At 38.8% G+C, this 19189-nt stretch overlaps 2 protein-coding genes across 2 annotated transcripts; one reads left to right on the forward strand and one right to left on the reverse strand.

Annotated features, from left to right (window-relative positions):
• The first annotated feature begins 1121 nt into the window (after positions 1-1121).
• Positions 1122-12713, forward strand: slc23a3 (solute carrier family 23 member 3). The gene is made up of 12 exons (XM_017470403.3): positions 1122-1400; positions 6814-6950; positions 7035-7105; positions 7238-7311; positions 8241-8422; positions 8715-8814; positions 9414-9612; positions 9821-10071; positions 10256-10361; positions 10445-10612; positions 10715-10810; positions 11430-12713. Exons 1-12 carry the CDS (start codon positions 1269-1271, stop codon positions 11666-11668), a joined length of 1755 nt encoding a protein of 584 aa, XP_017325892.1. The 5' UTR covers positions 1122-1268; the 3' UTR covers positions 11669-12713.
• Positions 11861-19158, reverse strand: ihha (Indian hedgehog signaling molecule a). Its single transcript, XM_017470404.3, has 3 exons — positions 18274-19158; positions 15854-16115; positions 11861-13551 (listed from the first exon to the last, which is right to left on the reverse strand). The coding sequence occupies exons 1-3, from the start codon at positions 18571-18573 to the stop codon at positions 12872-12874; spliced, it is 1242 nt and encodes a 413-aa protein (XP_017325893.1). The 5' UTR covers positions 18574-19158; the 3' UTR covers positions 11861-12871.
• Between the last annotated feature and the right edge of the window lie 31 nt (positions 19159-19189).

Below are 19189 nucleotides of genomic sequence, written 5' to 3' on the forward strand. Positions count from 1 at the left end.
TGTGCAATGCCTCAGGTTGATTTTCCCTCTTTTCTCAGCTTCAAAATGGCGTGCTTTTCTCCCATAGACTGCTCTCGGATCTTCATGTTGGCTTATCCCTTTTAACAACAAATGCAGTCTTCAGAGGTGAAACTGAAGGATAAAACCTAAAAGGATAAAAGAGTAGATTTTTAGAGCTATTTATTGTTTAATCGATATAACAGGACACACCTGGGTAATAAGAAATGCCTATCTGTCGTGTGTTCCAATATTTTTGATTGCCTACAGATTGGGTGGTCTGCTACAAAATGTGTTATGTTCTATGTCGTTTAACATATCTACATATAAATACCAGGAAATATAATCTGTCACTATCTTCAAAAAACAGCTAAAAACCCACCTCTTCCATGAGCACGTAACTATGCTCTAAAACGCCAACCCCACATTCTCCTTTTTAAAAAAATAATAAATCAATTAAAAAAATTTTTAAAAACCTACTCTGGCACTTACACCTCTACTCTGCGCACTTTGCTTTTCTACAACTCAATTGTAAAATTTTGCATGGTAGCACTACTTGTATTGTTCTCCGCTTGATATATCGCTTTGCTTGTATTTCCTCATTTGTAAGTCGCTTTGGATAAAAGCGTCTGCTAAATGAATAAATGTAATGTAAATATAAATAAAACTGTAATTCTAAACCCTCTTCTCATTTTCATCTTTTCATCTCAAACCTAAATGTTTTCAGTCTACAGTGGGGAGAAGAAAAAAAAACGAATCGGCCTTGCTGTTCCAATAGTTTTGGAGGGGACAATAATTAAAGTTTACATGTATTTGTACAAAATAATATCTAACTTTATCAACTTCATTTCCAAATTCAAGCAGGTTTTAATATTTTACAAGATAAATAAATGTGTTTTTTAATGTTTATATTATATTAACATGACAAATCAAATGTGATATTGTTACTGTAAAGCAGTAAAACTGACTATTTGCAGCAAAAAAAAAAAAAAATTAAATATCACAGCCATAAAATCTTCAGTTCAGTGTTCTTGTTATCCTGAGAGAGGATAATGATTAAGTGGAAACATCCAGTTAGTTATCACAAACAATTCAGCTTTCACAATCCTGGAGTCAAAGGTCATCATATGATTTAAACCACACACAGTAACAGAGAGATCCTGTCAGTAATATAGTCTCCTAAAGCGATTCAGTTCATACTGAAACCAAAAGCTGCAGGACTAAAAGAGGAATTACTCTATGCTGACCTGGAGCAGAATTGTGAAGTGGAAATGGTGAAGCCAGACAGACATAAGTGGATCGCAAGATGTCCTCAACAGGACTTCAATGAAGCCAACACACTGAAGAGTCTTAAAGTGGACTGCCGTCCTCCGCTCTTGCTAAATATAGCCTTGGCACTGCAGGTAGGATGTGTTGTATTTCATTTTGCCTCTGCCAGAAAGGCTGGCCAAAGAATCACTTTGTTCAATTAGGTATTACATTATTATATAGACTAGCAACTCTGCACCAGACTAAAACCATTTCTACCACTTACATTTATTTATTTTTTTTTTAAATAACTCCACATTATTTTTTTTCAATACCTTCAACATATTTGCATACATATGTAGCAGCATTGCATAAAAGTTTCTTTAGAAAAAAAATATTTTCGAGTCAAACATTAAGTGTGGGAAATAATTTTTTGTGATTTGTTATACTGTACATGGTGTGTGCTGTGCTGTCTCTGATCATGGTCCTCAGTAAAGAAATGCATATAATGAACAATACACTGGGTGTCTATATTAACATTCTCAATAAAAGCACAAGTTTGAATGATTTCCTACTGGAATTACTTGCTGGAGTGCCTTGTGTGAATATCATATTGTTTGTCACTATTACTATCATGGTAAAGGTATACTTTTGTGTCCTAGATTCAAAACAATTTTCAAAACAAGATATAACGCATGTCAATTTTGTTCACTTTCTTTAAACATATCTAATTAGGAATAATTCATATGTATGTTTAACCAGTCCAACATCAAATGCATAAATAGTGTCATCTATGAGATTTATTTCAATTTGATTAACACAGATTAGTTTTATTTGGGGAGCACCATTTGCGCATGTGCGAGACAGCTCAGAAAACGCGCCCACAGTGTCAGTGTGTGTCTGCCATTTTGTCATGCTGGCTCTGCAAGGACTGATGCGGCTGATAATCCTGCTTTTGGATATTCGTTGTTGGTAAGTGTTTGTTTTTCTGTAGTTAAATATTAGCCTCGCTGTCAGAGATTGTGTATATCATAATGTTGAGTGAAATATGCAACAGCTTTGAAATAGTTAAGCGAGGTGAATTGTTCCACGCGTCCCTTCGCTTAAATTCAGACTCACAATGTGCCAATTAGCATTGTCAGTGAGTACTCAATTGAACTTCAGAAGTTTGCTAGCGCAGGGAACAAATGTTAGTAATACAGATTGATTTGTCCGAGTATAAGGAAGTATGCCTCGTATTTTTTCCCAGCACCATTTTCCAACTTGCAGAACTAGCTAGCTAGACAACCGCGGTAAGGTTGGTTTTATATTGGACGTTCGCTGCACATTTAGTTCACCTCACCTCCAGATCTGAGTCGTTCTTGCATATTTGTCACGTCTGATACCTGGAAACAGAAATGATTAATTCACCTCCCGAGTCTTTGGGTTCGAGTCAATCGTTCATCACGTCACAGCTCCATAGGCTGAATACAGTGGGGCTCTGACGTGATGAACAAACGACTCAAACCCAAAGACTCGAGAGCTAAACTAATGCGCATGCACGATCAACACAAAATGAACGAATCACTCTCTGATCTAACTCGTTGTTCCCGAGTCATATGAAAGATTCGTTCAAAATGAACAAATCATTCATGAACCGCACATCACTAATAGTCATCTACTTCACAGGATATCTAATATACTGCAGTGTTAGGATACAGTATGGATTCAGCATTTGTTCATTTTTTTATAGAATATATTTTATTAATGATTGTTAACGATGTACATTTTTATTACAGATATAAATTTATTGTGCCATACAAAACCCATGGTTAGTCTTAGCAACTACAGCAAAATGCTGTTTTTATTGCTAAAAAAAATTCTGGAAACAAATAGAAATGAAATTCAATTTTTACAATTCACACTATATTATACTCCATTCTTCTTATCAAAGACAACTCTGTTTTGAAAATAATCAAGGTTTTTTTTGTTGTTATTGTTTAAAAAAGAAAAATAATTAAAATCCAATAACTTGTTGCTGATAGGAGTTACACATGTAAAACCAAATGTACTATGATACAGCTCATTATGGCTATCAAGTACAGCAAATAGAATTTGAAATCTCAGTTTTTTAAAGAATTTTTATTTGATTATAATTTTAAAATAAAAAACACATTTTTATGATGCTTTTTTTTTTATTATGAAAAAGACAAAAATTATAAAGACTCAGTAACTTTTTGAATGTATGAGGTACACATGTAAAACCAAATGCACTTTGATACAGTCAGTCATTGCTACTAACTATAGCCATTGGTTCATCAACCTCTGTACTGCACACTTTAGCTCAGCCAGTTCTGTGGCATCCTTGACATTTTATAACCTCGCAAACCCAACATATTAAGATTTAACACACTAGCTGTTAAAATGATTTATATGTGTCTTCTGTGAAATTCTTTGTAATTCATTTTTCATTTATTTTCTATATGTATTATGGAGAGTATATGTAATATGTATTATTATGTTACGCTATTCTCTAAATACGTGCATAGTAATGCACAAAAACATACCGGTTCTCAACGTTAGTAATATATCTGCAGTTGTGTTTGTGCCCAGTGTGATACCTTTTACTGTATAGTACACCAGTTAGCATACACTTGAGTCAAAGAACAAATTTCAGTGAAGGCTGAAATTCTACAGAATAACATGATAAACCACATCTAAATGTAGTTTTTTTAAATTAATGATCATCAACATGCCCAAGCACAATAAAGTAGTTAATCTCAAAAAATATTAAAGGTATTCAAAACAGTTGAACAGAATGTAAAATATATTAAAAACAGATAAATACACATAAAAGGCAAAAAAAAAAAAAATGTTTTAAGTGTTTTCTCTGTATTCCAATCCCCTGTTTAATATTGATCCGACGATGATACAAAATAAAGGTTTAAATTCGTCTGAAATCACTTTAATTATTTGTGAGAAGTGTAAAATGTGACATATTAAGTGAATATAAAGTTGGAAAATAGTGTTCAAATGTACTTTAGAGTAGGTCTATGAACTTTCAAGTAATTGTTCCCACTCCTAATATAAATCTTCTCTTTCACAGTGTGATGAATGTCATGAAGTGAATGTGGCAACCTCCTAGTGATAGTAAGTCATTTTTGGTCAAATAATCTGATTTATTTATGTCATTTGTTAAATATGGTATCTAACAATACTTCTTTATTCTTCTTTTTAGGATTGTGAATGTGGCAGTATAAGGAATCCAAACTGCAACTAGATTTCTACATAAATATGACCTAAAACAACATCAGATTTTCACACAAGTACTAAAAGTAGATAAAGAGAACCCAATTGAACAAATGAAGCAAAATATTGTACTTGGTCATTTATTTATTGAGGAAAATGATCCAATATTACATTTCTATGAGTGGTAAAAGTAAGTGAACCTTTGCTTTCAGTATCTGGTGTGACCCCCTTGTGCAGCAATAACTGCAGGTAAACGTTTGCGGTAACTGTTGATCAGTCCTGCACATCGGCTTGGAGGAATTTCAGCCCGTTCCTCAGTACAGAACAGCTTCAACTCTGGGATGTTGGTGGGTTTCCTCACATGAACTGCTTGCTTCAGGTCTTTCCATGACATATCTATTGGATTAAAGTCCGGACTTTGACTTGGCCGTTCCAAAACATTAACTTTATTCTTCTTCAACCTTTGTTTTGTAGAATGACTTGTGTGTTTAGGGTCATTGTCTTGCTGCATGACCAACTTTCTCTTGAGATTCAGTTCACGGACAGATCTCCTGAGGTTTTCCTTCATCATTTGCTGGTATAATTCAGAATTCATTGTTCCATCAATGATGACAACTCATCCTGGCCCAGATGCGGTAAAACAGGCCCAAACCAGGTTCTTATGCTGGTATGCAGTGTTTTCCTATCTCCAAACAAAGTGATTCTCATTTAAATAAAAAATAAAAAAAATCTATTTTGGTTTCATCCATCCACAAAGTTTTTTTTTCCAATATCCTTCTGGCTTGTCCATGTGATCTTTAGCAAACTGCAGAAGGGTAGCAATGTTATTTTTGTAGAGCAGTGATGTTCTTCTTGCAACCCTGCCATGCACACAGGTGTTGTTCAGTATTCTCCTGATGGTGGACTCATGAACTATCTATCAGTCTTTGATAGATCCATGTTCTTTAGATAAAACAGGGTGCTCACTCACACCTTATTGTCATTGCATTGATTTAAATCACCTGACTCTAATTTCATCTTCAAATTAACTGCTAATCCTAGAGGTTCACATACTTTTGCCACTTACAGATATGTAATCTTGGATCATTTTCCTCAATAAATAACTGACCAAGCATAATATTTTTGTCTTATTTGTTTAATCGGGTTCTGTTTATCTACTTTTAGGACTTGTGTGAAAATCTGAGGTCACATTTATGTGGAAATATATAAAATTCTAAAGAGTTCAAACTTTCAAGCACCACTGTATTTGTTACTTTTATTCTTGATGGTCAAGAATTGTCTCTGCATTATTATTGATAGTCAAGTTTATTTTAACTTTGGCTTTCCACTGACCTGTTCATGTGTTGTTCATGCAGAGAAATGCAAATTTCCAGACCAAAAAAAAGGTTTATAAATGTGTGCTTTGACTGTCACAATTACTAACGGTATGGTTGTTTGCCATTAATTAACTGTATTGCCAACTGTATACCTGTTGTATACTTGTTTTATGTGTTTTAAATAAAAACATCTGAACCATGTTCTCTCTTGTCTCCATATAGGGGGAATAAAATTAGAAGGATTTCTATCTAATAATTTATTTTCCATTGAAATGTTTTAGTTTGAGTTTGACAAGCATAAAAAAATGACTTTATACATGCATTTAAACTGTATTTTATCAAATTAAGTTGAACCAACTCAATTGTATTTCATTGCATGAATCAGTTTTTTTTTTTTTTTTATGAGTTAGGGCTATACATATTTATTGGCTGGAAATCCTGCCCTCAATTCAATTGTGTTCATCCAATGAGTTTGTTTTGTGTGTGTGTGTGTGTGTGTGTGTGCGTGCGTGCGTGCGTGCGTGCGTGCGTGCGTGTGTGTGTGTGTGTGTGTGTGTGTGTGCAAAAGCGTAAAAGCTTAATTTAACTATGTATTTAAGTGACCTGACCTTAAATGTTCAGTGTTTGTCAGATTTGGGATCTAAATGATATCATCTATTTTTTTTTCCTTTGCAAATCATTGATACACTAAAACCTTCAAACTAACAATATCACATTTTGTGTTAATGATTAAATGTACTATATACACACAACAGTTAACAGCTACCTTAACATTATGCCATTCTGTGATTTACACTTCCATCCAATAATAATACCAAAGTTTAACATTATTTTATGTAAACCAAAGGACCAGATCTCTTCTGTTCTCTTTCCAAATTTAACTCATGTAACTCCTGTACTTACAAAATATAAAATAATGTATTGTTGATTTTAAATAAGGTTTTAACAATCTCTCTCTCTCTCTCTCTCTCTCTCTCTCTCTCTCTCTCTCTCTCTCTCTCTCTCTCTCTCTCTCTCTGTGCAGCATGTTATGGTCCATGCATCTCTGTGTGCATTGGTGGTTGGGGCATTAGTGCCTCAGGCTGAGAAGGAAAAGACAGCTGCCTCTGTGTTCTTTTACTCTGGTGTTTCTACGCTCCTTCAGACATGTTTTGGATCATGGTAAACACTTTCTTTCGACTTTCCTCTCCTACTCCTTCTATGGTCAGTGTGTAAATTTGCATATGCTGTCTATCTTATTCACAGTTTGCCATTGATCCAGGCTCCATCGCTAGACTTCCTGGTTCCAGCTCTTGTCTTGCTTTGTGCACGGGCAGGTCGGTCCCCAGTACCATATTTTTTTTTAAACCAATTGAATCAGGATTTATGGTGCATTTCAGTCTCTCAGCAATCTGAATCATAATTGTAAGTCGTTCTTCATGTATGTTAATTAGGTTCTGTTTCTGTAGGGAGTCATGCAGCCTGCAGGGGGCAGTGTGATCAATCAGAGCAGTTTGAGGTTCCGGCACACCAACTGAGAGAGGTGCTGCACTGCTGTCCGTGGTCCTGAACCCTCAGACCACCCCTCTTCCTATTATCTCATAGCATCAGCTCCACGTACTGATTGTGTGATAATCTTAAACCTACTTTACCTCAGAGCCTATGAAACCTATTTAGTTCATAGAAGAGCTGTAAACATACAGTTTATTGCTGTACAAACCTGTAAAATAAATAAATAAAAATTCACTTAAAAATGATATTCAGACATTTCTGCTTTATAAGATACTCTATAATTGATACATATATCAAAGACATACACTTTAGTTTACAATCCCCAGGAACAAGACTCTCACGCTTTCCTTGTTTAATATGTAACATTCTCCTGGAAGCATGGCATTAAAAAGTTGGGGCAGAGTTTTTGTTTTTGTTTTAAGTTGCATAATTACTGGAGATGGTACCCATCTGAGACCTGGAATCAGTATCGGGCTGATGTCAGCAAAACAAATGGTGGATCAGATATAATAGAAAAAAAGAATGAATTGTATTCAATGCTGTTTAAATTGGATTTGGAAAAGTTTATATATAAGGTATATTGTTTACATATGAGACATGTTTTTTTTTTTAAATTATATTTATGCTTTATTGTGTTTGCAGTGTAAGGGCTTAAAAACATTTGAAAGTTTTGTAGTTTTTAGAGAGAAAAAATCAGATGAGTATTGATGAAGGTTTCATTAACAGTATTGGAAAAGAAAAAGTGATATCATTCTATGTTTATAATTATCCCTTAGAGTAAAGCTTTACAGTTGCACTACATAAACATTTCAACATGCACCTCGGTGTCAAGGAATGATACAGTTACTCTTTTTTTTTTTAATGAGAGTGAAGTGTTTGTACTTTAAAATCCTAGTTTAGTGGCTTCTTTTCTGGAGCATTTACTGATTCATCCTTCTGTCCCTGTGTGTGTGTGTTTAGTTGCAGGGCATGGCTGTAGTAGCAGGCCTGGTGCAGTTGTCAGCGGGTTTGTGTGGTGTGGGTGGAGCCATGCTGACCCGATGTGGTCCACTCGTCCTCGCTCCTGTGTGTTGCATGCTGGGATTCTCCATCTACAGAGAGGCAGCTCTGCTCTGCTCAGACCACTGGGGCTTTGCTCTTCTGTGAGCATCACTTAATGTTGGGGTTAGATGGGCTGTTTATTTAGGGCATGGTGGTGATGTTGCATGTGCATGTGGTAATTATTATGCAAGCTTTTGCAACTCGTGTTTATGAAACAATAAATTATAATTCTACAAAATAACTACTCTGTTTTATTGGGCATACTTACTTACGAATGGATAATAAAATAATTACATGATTTTATTGAATTCATGTAGTTAAATTAAAAGAATTAGGTTAGGTATCTGCAGAGCTCAAATACAAATAAAACATGTACTGTACTTTTGTTTTCAGGACTGTGGTGTTGCTGGTGTGTCTGTCTCAGCACCTGCGTTGTTGGACTCTCTCTGCCCATCTAAAGCTCCCACTGTACCCTGCCATCAGTATGCTCTCAGTGAGAAAAACTTTACATACATCAAGTTTACATGACCGCACAGTGGCTTAGTAGTTAGCACGTTCGCCTCACACCTCTAGGGTCAGGGGTTCGATTCCCACCGTGGCCCTGTGTGTACGGAGTTTGCATGTTCTCCCCGTGCTGCGGGGGTTTCCTCCGGGTACTCCGGTTTCCTCCCCCAGTCCAAAGACATGCATGGTAGGCTGATGGTGTCCGTAGTGTAGGAATGGGTGTGTGAGTGTGTATGTGATTGTGTCCTGCGATGTACCCCGCCTTGTGCCTGATGCTCCCTGGGATAAGCTCCAGGTTTCCCCGTGACCCTGAAAAGGAGTAAGCGGTAGAAGATCGATTTATTTTAAAGCATTTTCTAGTCTAAAACATTAGAAGGTCAAAACAAAGACTTTATGATAAAAGGCATTACAGAAGCGATTTAAATCACTAATTAATTAATTACAAATCTATGAGAATTACTAGGAATAATAAAACATATTTAAACAAGTATTTTAACTTAAAATAGTTCAATTTTTTATCATATTTTTTAAAATATCGTTGTATATCGCCTAGGGTTATATTAACATCCTCTGTGTGCTTGTGTGAAGGTGCTGCTGTCTGTGCTCTTGGTGTGGGTTGTGTGTGCTGCTCTTCAACACTGCGGACGCATCACTCCTCATTCTGCGTCCGAACTGCTTTTCAAGGATGATTTAAATGCAACCCCATTTCAGGACTGGACAACTGCAAATTCATCTAACCTGCTTTCTCCAGATCCAAAAGCAGCGTGGTTTATGCTGCCTTTACCCGGTATTCTTACATGGATGATGATACATAAAGAGGACACTGATTTTGTGATGGGGGGGGGGGGGGGGGGGGGGTTTGCTCTAGTTTGCCTGAAAAAATAGACTTTACTGATCGTATTTGTATAATGTTTTTGCAACACTAAATTCCAATAAACTAAAACTTTCCCCAGTATGATTCATATGGCCGATTTATGTCTCCTTTCTACATACAGATCTTGGGCTCCCCCTCCTGTCTGGTGACAGTATTGCAGCAGGAATTGCAGCAGGGTTGTCGTCTTGTATCAGCTCCCAGGCGGTGTATGTCTTAACAGCCCGGCTCCTGAAAGCTCCCACCCCTCCCGCACAGGCGTGTAACAGGGGGGTGAGTGTAGAGGGGCTGAGCAGCGTGCTCGCGGGGCTGATGGGGGTGCCGGTGGGGCTCTGCAGCAGTGTGCCCAATGCTTGTATGACCAGCCTCAGCCAGGTACAATAGAAAACCTTCCAATACTTCCTCAGTGCATCACAGTCCTAAGCAAGGGATCATTTGAAACCTTCTGCATGTAGTTTACAGATTGAGATCTTTAGTTATCTTTTATACTAATGAATGCTCTCTTGTCTCTCTTTGCCCCCCCCCCCCCCCCCCTTCTCTCTCTGTTTTTCTCTTTCAGTGTGGCTCTCGGGCCACGGTGCAGCTTGCTGCTGTGATGCTGATGGTTCTAGGTCTGTTCCTACAACTGACTCAGCTGCTCACTTCAGTCCCTCTGGCTATTCACGGTGATCATCCTCTCATGCTCACACTTTCCTCATAACTGTAAACTCATACCTTTGAATGTATTCATTTATCTCATCATTTCAAGGTGCTGTGCTCAGTGTGACCTACACAGTGGCTGCGGCGACAGGAATAACGTACCTCCAGTACACAGACGTGGACTCAGGGCGCAACATTTTCAACACAGGCTTCACAGTGTTCATGTCTTTAGTGCTTCCTCGCTGGTTCAGAATGCAGTCTGGATTTATCTACACTGGTAGGATGAAGACATTAAAATGTTCTCTCACTGGAAAACAGGGTCATTTTATCATTGTGGATGGAGTGCATTCATTTTGTTTTCTTATCTTTCTGCATTTAGGTGTACGCAGTCTTGATATATTTTTGCAGTCTTGTCTGATGCTGCCTGTGTTTTTAGTTAGCCTCTTGGCCTTTCTTCTAGACCACACAGTTTCAGGTACTAAACACACACATTAATGTAAAATACAGTGTAATTTATCAAATCGCTTGACTTTCCCATTGAAATTCATGGATAGAATGTCTCTCTCTCTCTCTCTCTCTCTCTCTCTCTCTCTCTCTGTCTCACACACACACAAACATTGCAGGTATACACTGTAGGGCCCCTTTCTCTCCCTCACTGACTACACTTTATTTTCTTTCTCCTTCTATTTTCTCTTCTCTCCTTTTCTTTTTAATGCTATTCTTATATGCTCTCTCACTATTGTTATTCTCCAGCTCTCTCATTCCTTTTTTGTCCTTTGTTGTGCTCTCTTTGCCATAATTTCTCTATTTCTTTCTTTTCTTTCCTAATTTCTTTACCTTTTTTGTTTCTTTTCTTCATTCTCTCGATGTCCATCTCCATCACCCCCTTCCTCTTCCTTTTTCTTTCTTTCTTTCTTTCTTTCTTTCTTTCTTTCTTAATAATAATTATTGTTGTTGTTATTGTTGTTGTTGTTACTCTTATTATGATGATTATTATTAATAATAATAATAATACTACCACCACCACCACCATTAATAATAATAATAATAAAAATAATCTGTTCCTTTAACACATATCTCATTTTGTGATCCAGGTACCCTGTCTGAGAGGGGGCTTGAACGAGATCAGAGCACTAGGAAGATACAATCATTAGCCGATAAGCCACAAGAAAACAGCCAAAGCCTAGTGACTGTGTACGATCCGCCACAACCCGTGAGGAAAGTGCTGGACTTGCCCGGTCTCCGTAACTTTCCTTTTTGTGCCTGCAGGAGTTTGGAGCTGGAGAAAATCACAGTGGCGTCTGCAGAGATGTCGAGCTTATTACCTCAGTAGACTGAAATACAGCATGTATGTGTTGCTGATAAAGCTGAACTACATCGAATATATTTTTATGTTGCACTTTATGTTATCATAATGTTTGTCTATCAAAAGCATGATGCAACATCTGGCTGTGTCTACTATCATATTCCATATCATAACCATGGAAGTTGTAACAGGAAAAGAAAAAATGGAGGGGCACCCACATATTTCCATATAGTTTAATTTTGAAAAATAGATCTTTAAATATTTTTTATGAACATATAATTTTGACATCTTTTTGGTAAAAAGTTAATAATGCCACAAAAAAGGTAAATAAAGCACGCCAGATTGTGAGTATCACTCCATAAAGCATACATAGGGAATTAGCATACTGAGCATTTACATAGGATGCTGTACAGGCTCTCTGACACATCTGTACTGAGTGAAGTTAATAAATAGTAAGTAGCACAGTATAGCTTAATTAATATAACTAAAGTTTTACCCCTTGTGTATGCTATATGTAGAAATACAGTGTACAATGTGACTATTAAATACATGATAAAGTTACAAAGAACATTTCCAGCAGGAAAACATGAAACATTACAGCGTTGAAAAGTCTAAGACACAGAGTTTGGACTTGTAAGAGAGGAAAAGGACGTAACAAATAACTTACAGAATGGTACAACATCAGGAGTGAAAATTCCTGACAACTAGCAGATCTGGTAGATTTTTTTTAGTTGCCTTTAATGATAACTGCATTTGATTGTGTGTCCCAAGCCCATGTTATCTCCATATAACATGTTATTATACTGAAACAGCTACAGTATCAGACAGGCTAAGACTGCGTTCCTATGTCTGAGCTACTGCTTACCTGAGCTAATTTATCTACGGCTTACCTCTGTTGCATTACCTCAGTCAGTATAAGAATGGTTATTAATATCACATATGCACAAATGTGTAGAAGTGTGCGTGTGTTTGTGTTTGTGAGTATGCTCCAGTGTAGGCAATAAAAGATTCATTTCATTCAAATAGTTTTGCATTGAATATTTTTTACATGTAGGTTTTTGAATAGTTTGGGGGATGTCCTCCAAGTGAGAACACACCCAGAGAATTACTGCACTCTTCAAGTCTTTAAAGAGAAAAATGTTTTTTTTTTTGTGGGACAAAAAGTTATTCCATTCTTCCAATTCTCTCATTCTATCTTGATTTCTCTCTTGCATTTCATTTCTCTCCCTCTCATCTGTCAGAAGCTACCACACTCCAGGGATGAAAGTGTTTCGGGTCGAGTATGTGTGTTCCAATCCAGTGCAGCAGTGAGGAGTACCAGTGCACCCCCTCAGCCTGGTGGCCCATCGGCCCTCCCCAACGATGAAGTGCCCTCAGTGGGCCGAAAGCAATGTGAGCAAGCCAGTGTTCATCCATGGTGGCATAGCAGGAGGACACAATATCATTAACCACGACTGTGCCGTGTAGGGTGAGAGGCGCGAACACGCCCATGTCCTCCCGTAGCTGAACCCTAATCACTCGGGACAGCCTTCCTTCTTGTCCCGGTTCCTGAGCCGAAACCACACACTGCCCCAGCTGCACTTCGCTGGCGAACACAGTCCTGAGCTGTCCCATGGGCGCTGGGCCTGAGCAGTTCCCCTCAGCCACAAACACGAGGTGGGCAGCAGTGAGGCTTAATGCAGCACCAGACTCTGTCTCTATTGTATAAAACAGTGTGCGGGCGGAGGATTTGCGGTCTAGGAAGGAGATGACCTCGCTGAAGATGAGCTGCCCGCTGCCGTCACCATGCAGTGATGCCAAGATTCGTTCGCCCAGCTGCAGATCCTGCATGGCCTTCCTGCTCCCATTCTCCAGACTGACCAGAGCTCCTCCCGGAAAACAGCCACCTGTCTTAGCAGCCACAGAGTGTTCTTATAAAAAGAGACAGACACATATTTAGAAATGTGTATGATACTCCTAATAAATCAGTAACACTTTTTGGTCAGGGATGCTATAAAAACCCTTCTTAAATTCTAAACGTAAAGCGCAGTCCATTACATTAAGCGGTGTTTGTTAATTTAAGCATGCTGTGATACGTCAACAACACACACTTCACTCCGTCTCTGTCTCTCTGATCCTCTGTCACTCATTGGTTTTAAAAAAAACAACAATAAAATGGAAAGTCAGCTACAGTGGCAAAACAACTTTGTGTGCAAGCAAACATTTAAAACACCGTTCTTAAAGCTAATGAGTTTTCTTTTTTCACTCAACTTGAGTCACCGCATAAAAATACAATATAAGCTAATTAATAACCACAGGCCTTTAGCACAGACTCTGCTTCCCTCCTGCTGAAGTTATTGGCTCAGGCTTTGCAAGATGCTATAGGGCCGGCAACGAGAGTCAAGTCTCCGTAGAGCTGAGCACAAATATTTGGGAAAGGTGAGGACCAAGGCCAGGTGATAAGACATGGCTGCGATAAGAGATCTTAAAAAAGGAACAACGGAATAACCATCTGGAAAACAAAGGAGCGGGTTAATCATCTCAAAAGCACTTTAGTAACTTGCTCTACTTTTAACATTCTGTCTCACCCAGTCTCTCGCTCCTTCAGTCTGCTCTCTGCCCTTTCCACACCTACATTATAGGACCCAAAGGTACACATTATGAAACTCAGGTCAGTGTGCTTTTGCTGAATGGTTGAGAGGATATCACATAAGAATATCACCACATCTCATCTCTACAGCACATTCTACAAGTTTTGGGAACTAGTAAAAATGTTGCACCTCAAAATAAAAACAAAGGCTTTTAAAGGCTAAAAATAAAATGATAAAGTCGCACAAAACCTACAAAAAATCATGTGCTGATTATTTTGTAGCTAACAAGTTCAGATCGACAATCCAATATCATAAATATTCCATTTTTACCTAATCAAATGCCATTTAGTCAATTGCACAAACATGCAGCAGTACTGCTCCTTGCATGGCAGAACACACCTATAAAGGACTTTGATAAGGCAGGCGCAGACAGCAGGGATTGCCTGTGTTTGCACTCCCTATCAGAGTGATAACAAAAGTGCTTCATAAACGTCCACACACAGAAGTCCCATTCCTCAACAGGGGCCCAAAACTGACATTTCTCAATGTCTTTTGTGTATGTATAAAAAGAGGGCAAAAAGAGGTCAAAATATATTGATATGCAACATTGTTTCTGACTGAAACGGACAAATCACCCATTCCAGTGTCACAAAAAATATACAAATAATAGAAGTATGGAACAAGAATATACAAGTACTGTAGATGGGGAATTTAGGAGGCACAGTGTGTCTTAATCTGATCTGCTTCATACAAAGTAAGGAATTAGCTCTGATTCAGTCAAACATTACTCACAGTGTACAAAAGATGATTTCGATAACGGAGACAATGAGAGAGTTATAACTAGAAAAAAATCCAGTCTTTCCTTCCTGGTTGGTAATTTATTCCCAGATGACATGAGTATGTAGACGTGTTTATGGCCTAATGATGTGGTCTGTTACCTGGTCATCACCTACAGCCCAAGTCTCCCACTTACCTCACCTACTAATGAGAATAGACCACAATACACAACCGGACACACCTGAGCACTACTGCCAAACCGGGCACACCCAGGAGTCTATCACGCCAAGCATTTGTGTTTCTGTCGACTCTTGTCATCGAATCTGGTGTGTGCCTAGTCTAGAATGTGTAATATTAACGTGACTAACTGAGCATGGATGTAAATGTATCATAGGCTGAAAGGTACACTTTTCAATTAACAGTCAGCACTTTCCAGCTATTTGTGCATTGCACACTACAGGGTGAGGCACAATTAACTAATCAGCTGGCAGGTAAATAGGCAATGAGTGCAATTTGAACTCTTTTAACAAACAAGTACAAACAGTATTTAATGGTCATTTATTCTAAGGATACAGTTAAGGAGCAGCATTTTATTATGATGATGCTGTATATAATGTCACTCAACGTGTTTGAGTTTTTAAAAAACTTTCTCAAGACAGGATGTCCTTTACTTTATCTCTCACCCAAGCAATCTGGTTGCTGTAACATTAAGATTGTCAACTTCCCGCTTCTGAAATATTACTGATTATTTATCATAAATCAATACTGCAGCCTTTTCTAATCTAAGAACTGTACATGAGTAAAATGTGATATTCTTATGCCCTTGACATACTGATAGCCTTAAAGTGCGAAGTCTTGTTCATACCTGACTTCACGCTGCAGTGGACGTGTGCTTTGGACTCGTAGTAAACCCAGTCGAAGCCGGCCTCCACCGCTAGCCGCGCCAACATGCCATATTTATTACGGTCACGGTCAGAGGTGGTGATATCCACTGCTCTGCCTTCATAGTGCAGCGATTCCTCAAAGTGATTGCCATCTTCATCCCAGCCCTCAGTGACCCTCAGCTTCACACCTGGCCACATGTTCATGACGGAGATGGCCAGCGAGTTCAGCTTGTCCTTACAACGCTGCAAAATCAGACATACTTGCGTCAGGATTATACATGTAAGATGGAAAATGCAGATCTCTGGAAACTAGAGCACTGCAGGTCTGTTTCATCATTACTAAGACTAAGCATTGGCCTAATTCTGTCCAGAAAAAAAGTGTAGTAGTAGTGCATAAGCAAATTCTAAATGCAAAAGCCAGTGTTTAAAGTAAGAAGTATCCACTAGTAGCTACATATTTGGCTTTACATAATTATATAAGATCAACAATATTTGTGCCAAATGCTGCGAGTGAGGGAATTGGAAAGGGGACAAAACAAGGGAATAGTAAGTGGGACTGTAACACAAAGAAAATTCAGCTCACAGTATTAGAGCACAATATGTTGACACGCAATCAACAAGTGATAAGTAAAGCACAAAGGTCACTGTCAGAGATGGCCAAAGTTTATGATCATAGCAACACATAAAAGTGCTTAAGTAGGATTTATTGCAGATTCAAGGAAATTTCACATGGAAACATAATATGCAAAGATAATATAAACATCTGCACCCCTTTATTCATGCTCTCTAAATGTCTAACCTATAATAGAAGTGTGAAATATATTGCATATGAAATTCTCTTGAATTCAGTAAGTACACATCTTCATACCTTATCCTATTGTTCAGAGAATTGTGCTTCTTTTCTGGGTTAATACTTTGTGCCAAATGCCAAGCAGTTACATATTTTTTCTTCCTCAAACACCTGAGCAAATAACAGTGGCAAGATGGTATCATCAAGGTATAACAGCAGGTTTGTTTTTCCCAAAGACCTGTTTAACGGTGTCGTACTTTTATTCATGCGTCATTTAAAAAAAGGAAACCTAGAAAACCTTTTAAAAATACGAACAAAACGTTTTTTGCTTTTGACATACTTTGACATTTTCAAGTTTTTATATGCCTGGTATATTAGTCATATTTTAATTTTTATTATAGAAACAAGCAGACACTGCCAACACACAGAACATAAACACGACAGTCTGCTATTTTCAGCAATATTTGTTCTGAAAGCAAAAAACCACAACGACTTTCTTTTTTTTTTTATTCTTGACGTAACTGTCAGATGGTTTATGGTCTCTAAATAAGGCATATAAGATGCTCTAGAATGTCATGTGTTACCAAATGATGGTGTTTTGCTCAGTTTGTGTGCTGGCATAGTTAATACAGGGTTTTGTGTTGTTGTTGTTGTTATATCAATATACTCGTCATGGTAAAGCATTTACCTCCTTGCGGGTGACCAACCTATATTTTTAAATGAAATCATTTTAAAGTAATCAACATGGATGCATTTAGGAACCTAGGGCAAGATGTGTTGTTTAATCAACTGTACCAGATATATGATACTCAACTATTTTGGTGTAGAAAACCTCCTTTTACATGTGTTAGATCAAGAGTTGACCATCCAATTCCATGTAATTCAATCATGTTTATATCCAAAGCTCTTATTAAGTGGGAAAAAACTGTGAATATAGCCTATAAGACCTGTAAAAGAATTCACTGACATCCAAAGGCTGTTATAACTGCATAAGTGATTCACAAAAGGAAAAGACGGGATGAATAAAACAGGATTTATAACAGAAATAGGGTATTATGCTTATATGATTCTCTAGTAAAACCTTTGCAGATAAGCAATTAAATGAATAATCTTTTTAATTAAACTAATGTGAATCAGCTCCAGCCAGGTGCAAACACTTTAGAGTTAATACTGCAGGTGTTTACTCAGTAAAGGAGGTTTGCAGTGTAAAAGTATGAAGTCCAAAAAAAAAGAAAAAAAAAGTACTGTAATACTTAGTTAAATATAAAACAGAGACATGCCGCTCATGTCCACTGAAAATGACAGCTCTGGTTTAAATTGCTTGACTGTAACCTATGGTGCTGAATGAACAGGGTGACTATGAATTCAGTACAGGGGGATTCTCAGTGCTGAAGAAGCGTTCAGAAAGATCAATCCCCCCCCTTTAACGTGGCCCAGATGAAAGCAGCGGCGATCGATAACAGCGCTTCTCTAAAGCCTTAAACGCGGAGCAAAGGGCGAGGAAAGATAGACACACACACGGAGCGGTGCGCGGCTGCTCCAAATGCGCCGTGTAACCGGATCCCCGGCGCCGAGCGCATCTCCTAATGGACCCGTAATCGAATCGCTTACCTGGGTCATGAGCCGGTCCGCGCCCGTGTTCTCCTCATCCTTGAAGATGATGTCGGGGTTGTAGTTGGGCGTGAGCTCCTTGAAGCGCTCCGAGTTCCTCGTGATCTTGCCGTCGAGTCTGCCGCTAGCACCCAGAGTCTTCTCGGCCACGTTCGGGCTGAATTGCTTGTAGTTGAGCGGCGTGAGTTTCTTGGGAGGCCGCCGCTTGCCGTAGCCCCTGCCCGGGCCGCACGCTTCGCTCACCGGGGCGCAGATCAGCGCGCAGGCGACCAGGAGCCCCAGCACCGCGGGAACACGCATTACCCCCTCTCAAAACAAAAAAGCCCCCAAACACGGAGTGCTACGGGGGCCACGGGTCAAGGGTGAAACTCAAACTGTCCCCCTTCCTCCGCACTCCCCTTTAAGCTCCTTATTCCCTCACAGGAGCGGGGTAAATAAATTGAGGGATCTTTAATTCCTTATTGCTTTTATCCTCGTCATCGTCTGTGCGTAAAAAGTACGCGCGGTCTACGGCGAGGTTGTCATGCGTCGCAAGGGGAAAACGTCAGAACAAAAGCAAGATCCAGTGGTGCCGAGAGGACAGTGCCTCTCCATACGCACTGACGGTAAACAGCGAAATGAAAATGAGTCCATTTATTTCGAGAATACACTGGAATCCTGGTAAGTCCGTTTATTTAACTTAGCGGAGAGATTCGGGAAGCGGCGCGCAGTGACAGACTGACAGGGTGCGCAGTGAAGACTGTGAGGAGGAATCCTCATGTTCTGCGCTCGTCTTTGCCTTCTGGCGTACTTCGTCCACTCGTCTCTGGAGCTCGAGTGATCAGTAAAGAAAGCAGTAAAGACCGCGCCCTGGCGCTCCTGCACTCCTACCCCTATGCTGCCCGCCTGCGCCACTCCTCCTCCCCCGCGATACACA

The sequence above is a fragment of the Ictalurus punctatus genome, chromosome 6, assembly GCF_001660625.3.
Source record: "Ictalurus punctatus breed USDA103 chromosome 6, Coco_2.0, whole genome shotgun sequence".
Lineage (NCBI taxonomy): Eukaryota > Metazoa > Chordata > Actinopteri > Siluriformes > Ictaluridae > Ictalurus > Ictalurus punctatus.

What these genes read in the sequence shown, in the direction of transcription:
- slc23a3 (XM_017470403.3), top strand. Translation starts at nt 1,269, where the DNA reads ATGGTGAAGCCAGACAGACATAAGTGGATCGCAAGATGTCCTCAACAG. An exon ending in CGGCACACCAACTGAGAGAG is followed by an intron (nt 7,312 to 8,240) that starts GTGCTGCACTGC and finishes GTGTGTGTTTAG; the next exon opens with TTGCAGGGCATGGCTGTAGT. An exon ending in AGTCCCTCTGGCTATTCACG is followed by an intron (nt 10,362 to 10,444) that starts GTGATCATCCTC and finishes CATCATTTCAAG; the next exon opens with GTGCTGTGCTCAGTGTGACC.
- ihha (XM_017470404.3), bottom strand. Translation starts at nt 18,573, where the DNA reads ATGCGTGTTCCCGCGGTGCTGGGGCTCCTGGTCGCCTGCGCGCTGATC. An exon ending in CGGACCGGCTCATGACCCAG is followed by an intron (nt 16,116 to 18,273) that starts GTAAGCGATTCG and finishes CTGATTTTGCAG; the next exon opens with CGTTGTAAGGACAAGCTGAA. An exon ending in CCACTGCAGCGTGAAGTCAG is followed by an intron (nt 13,552 to 15,853) that starts GTATGAACAAGA and finishes TCTTTTTATAAG; the next exon opens with AACACTCTGTGGCTGCTAAG.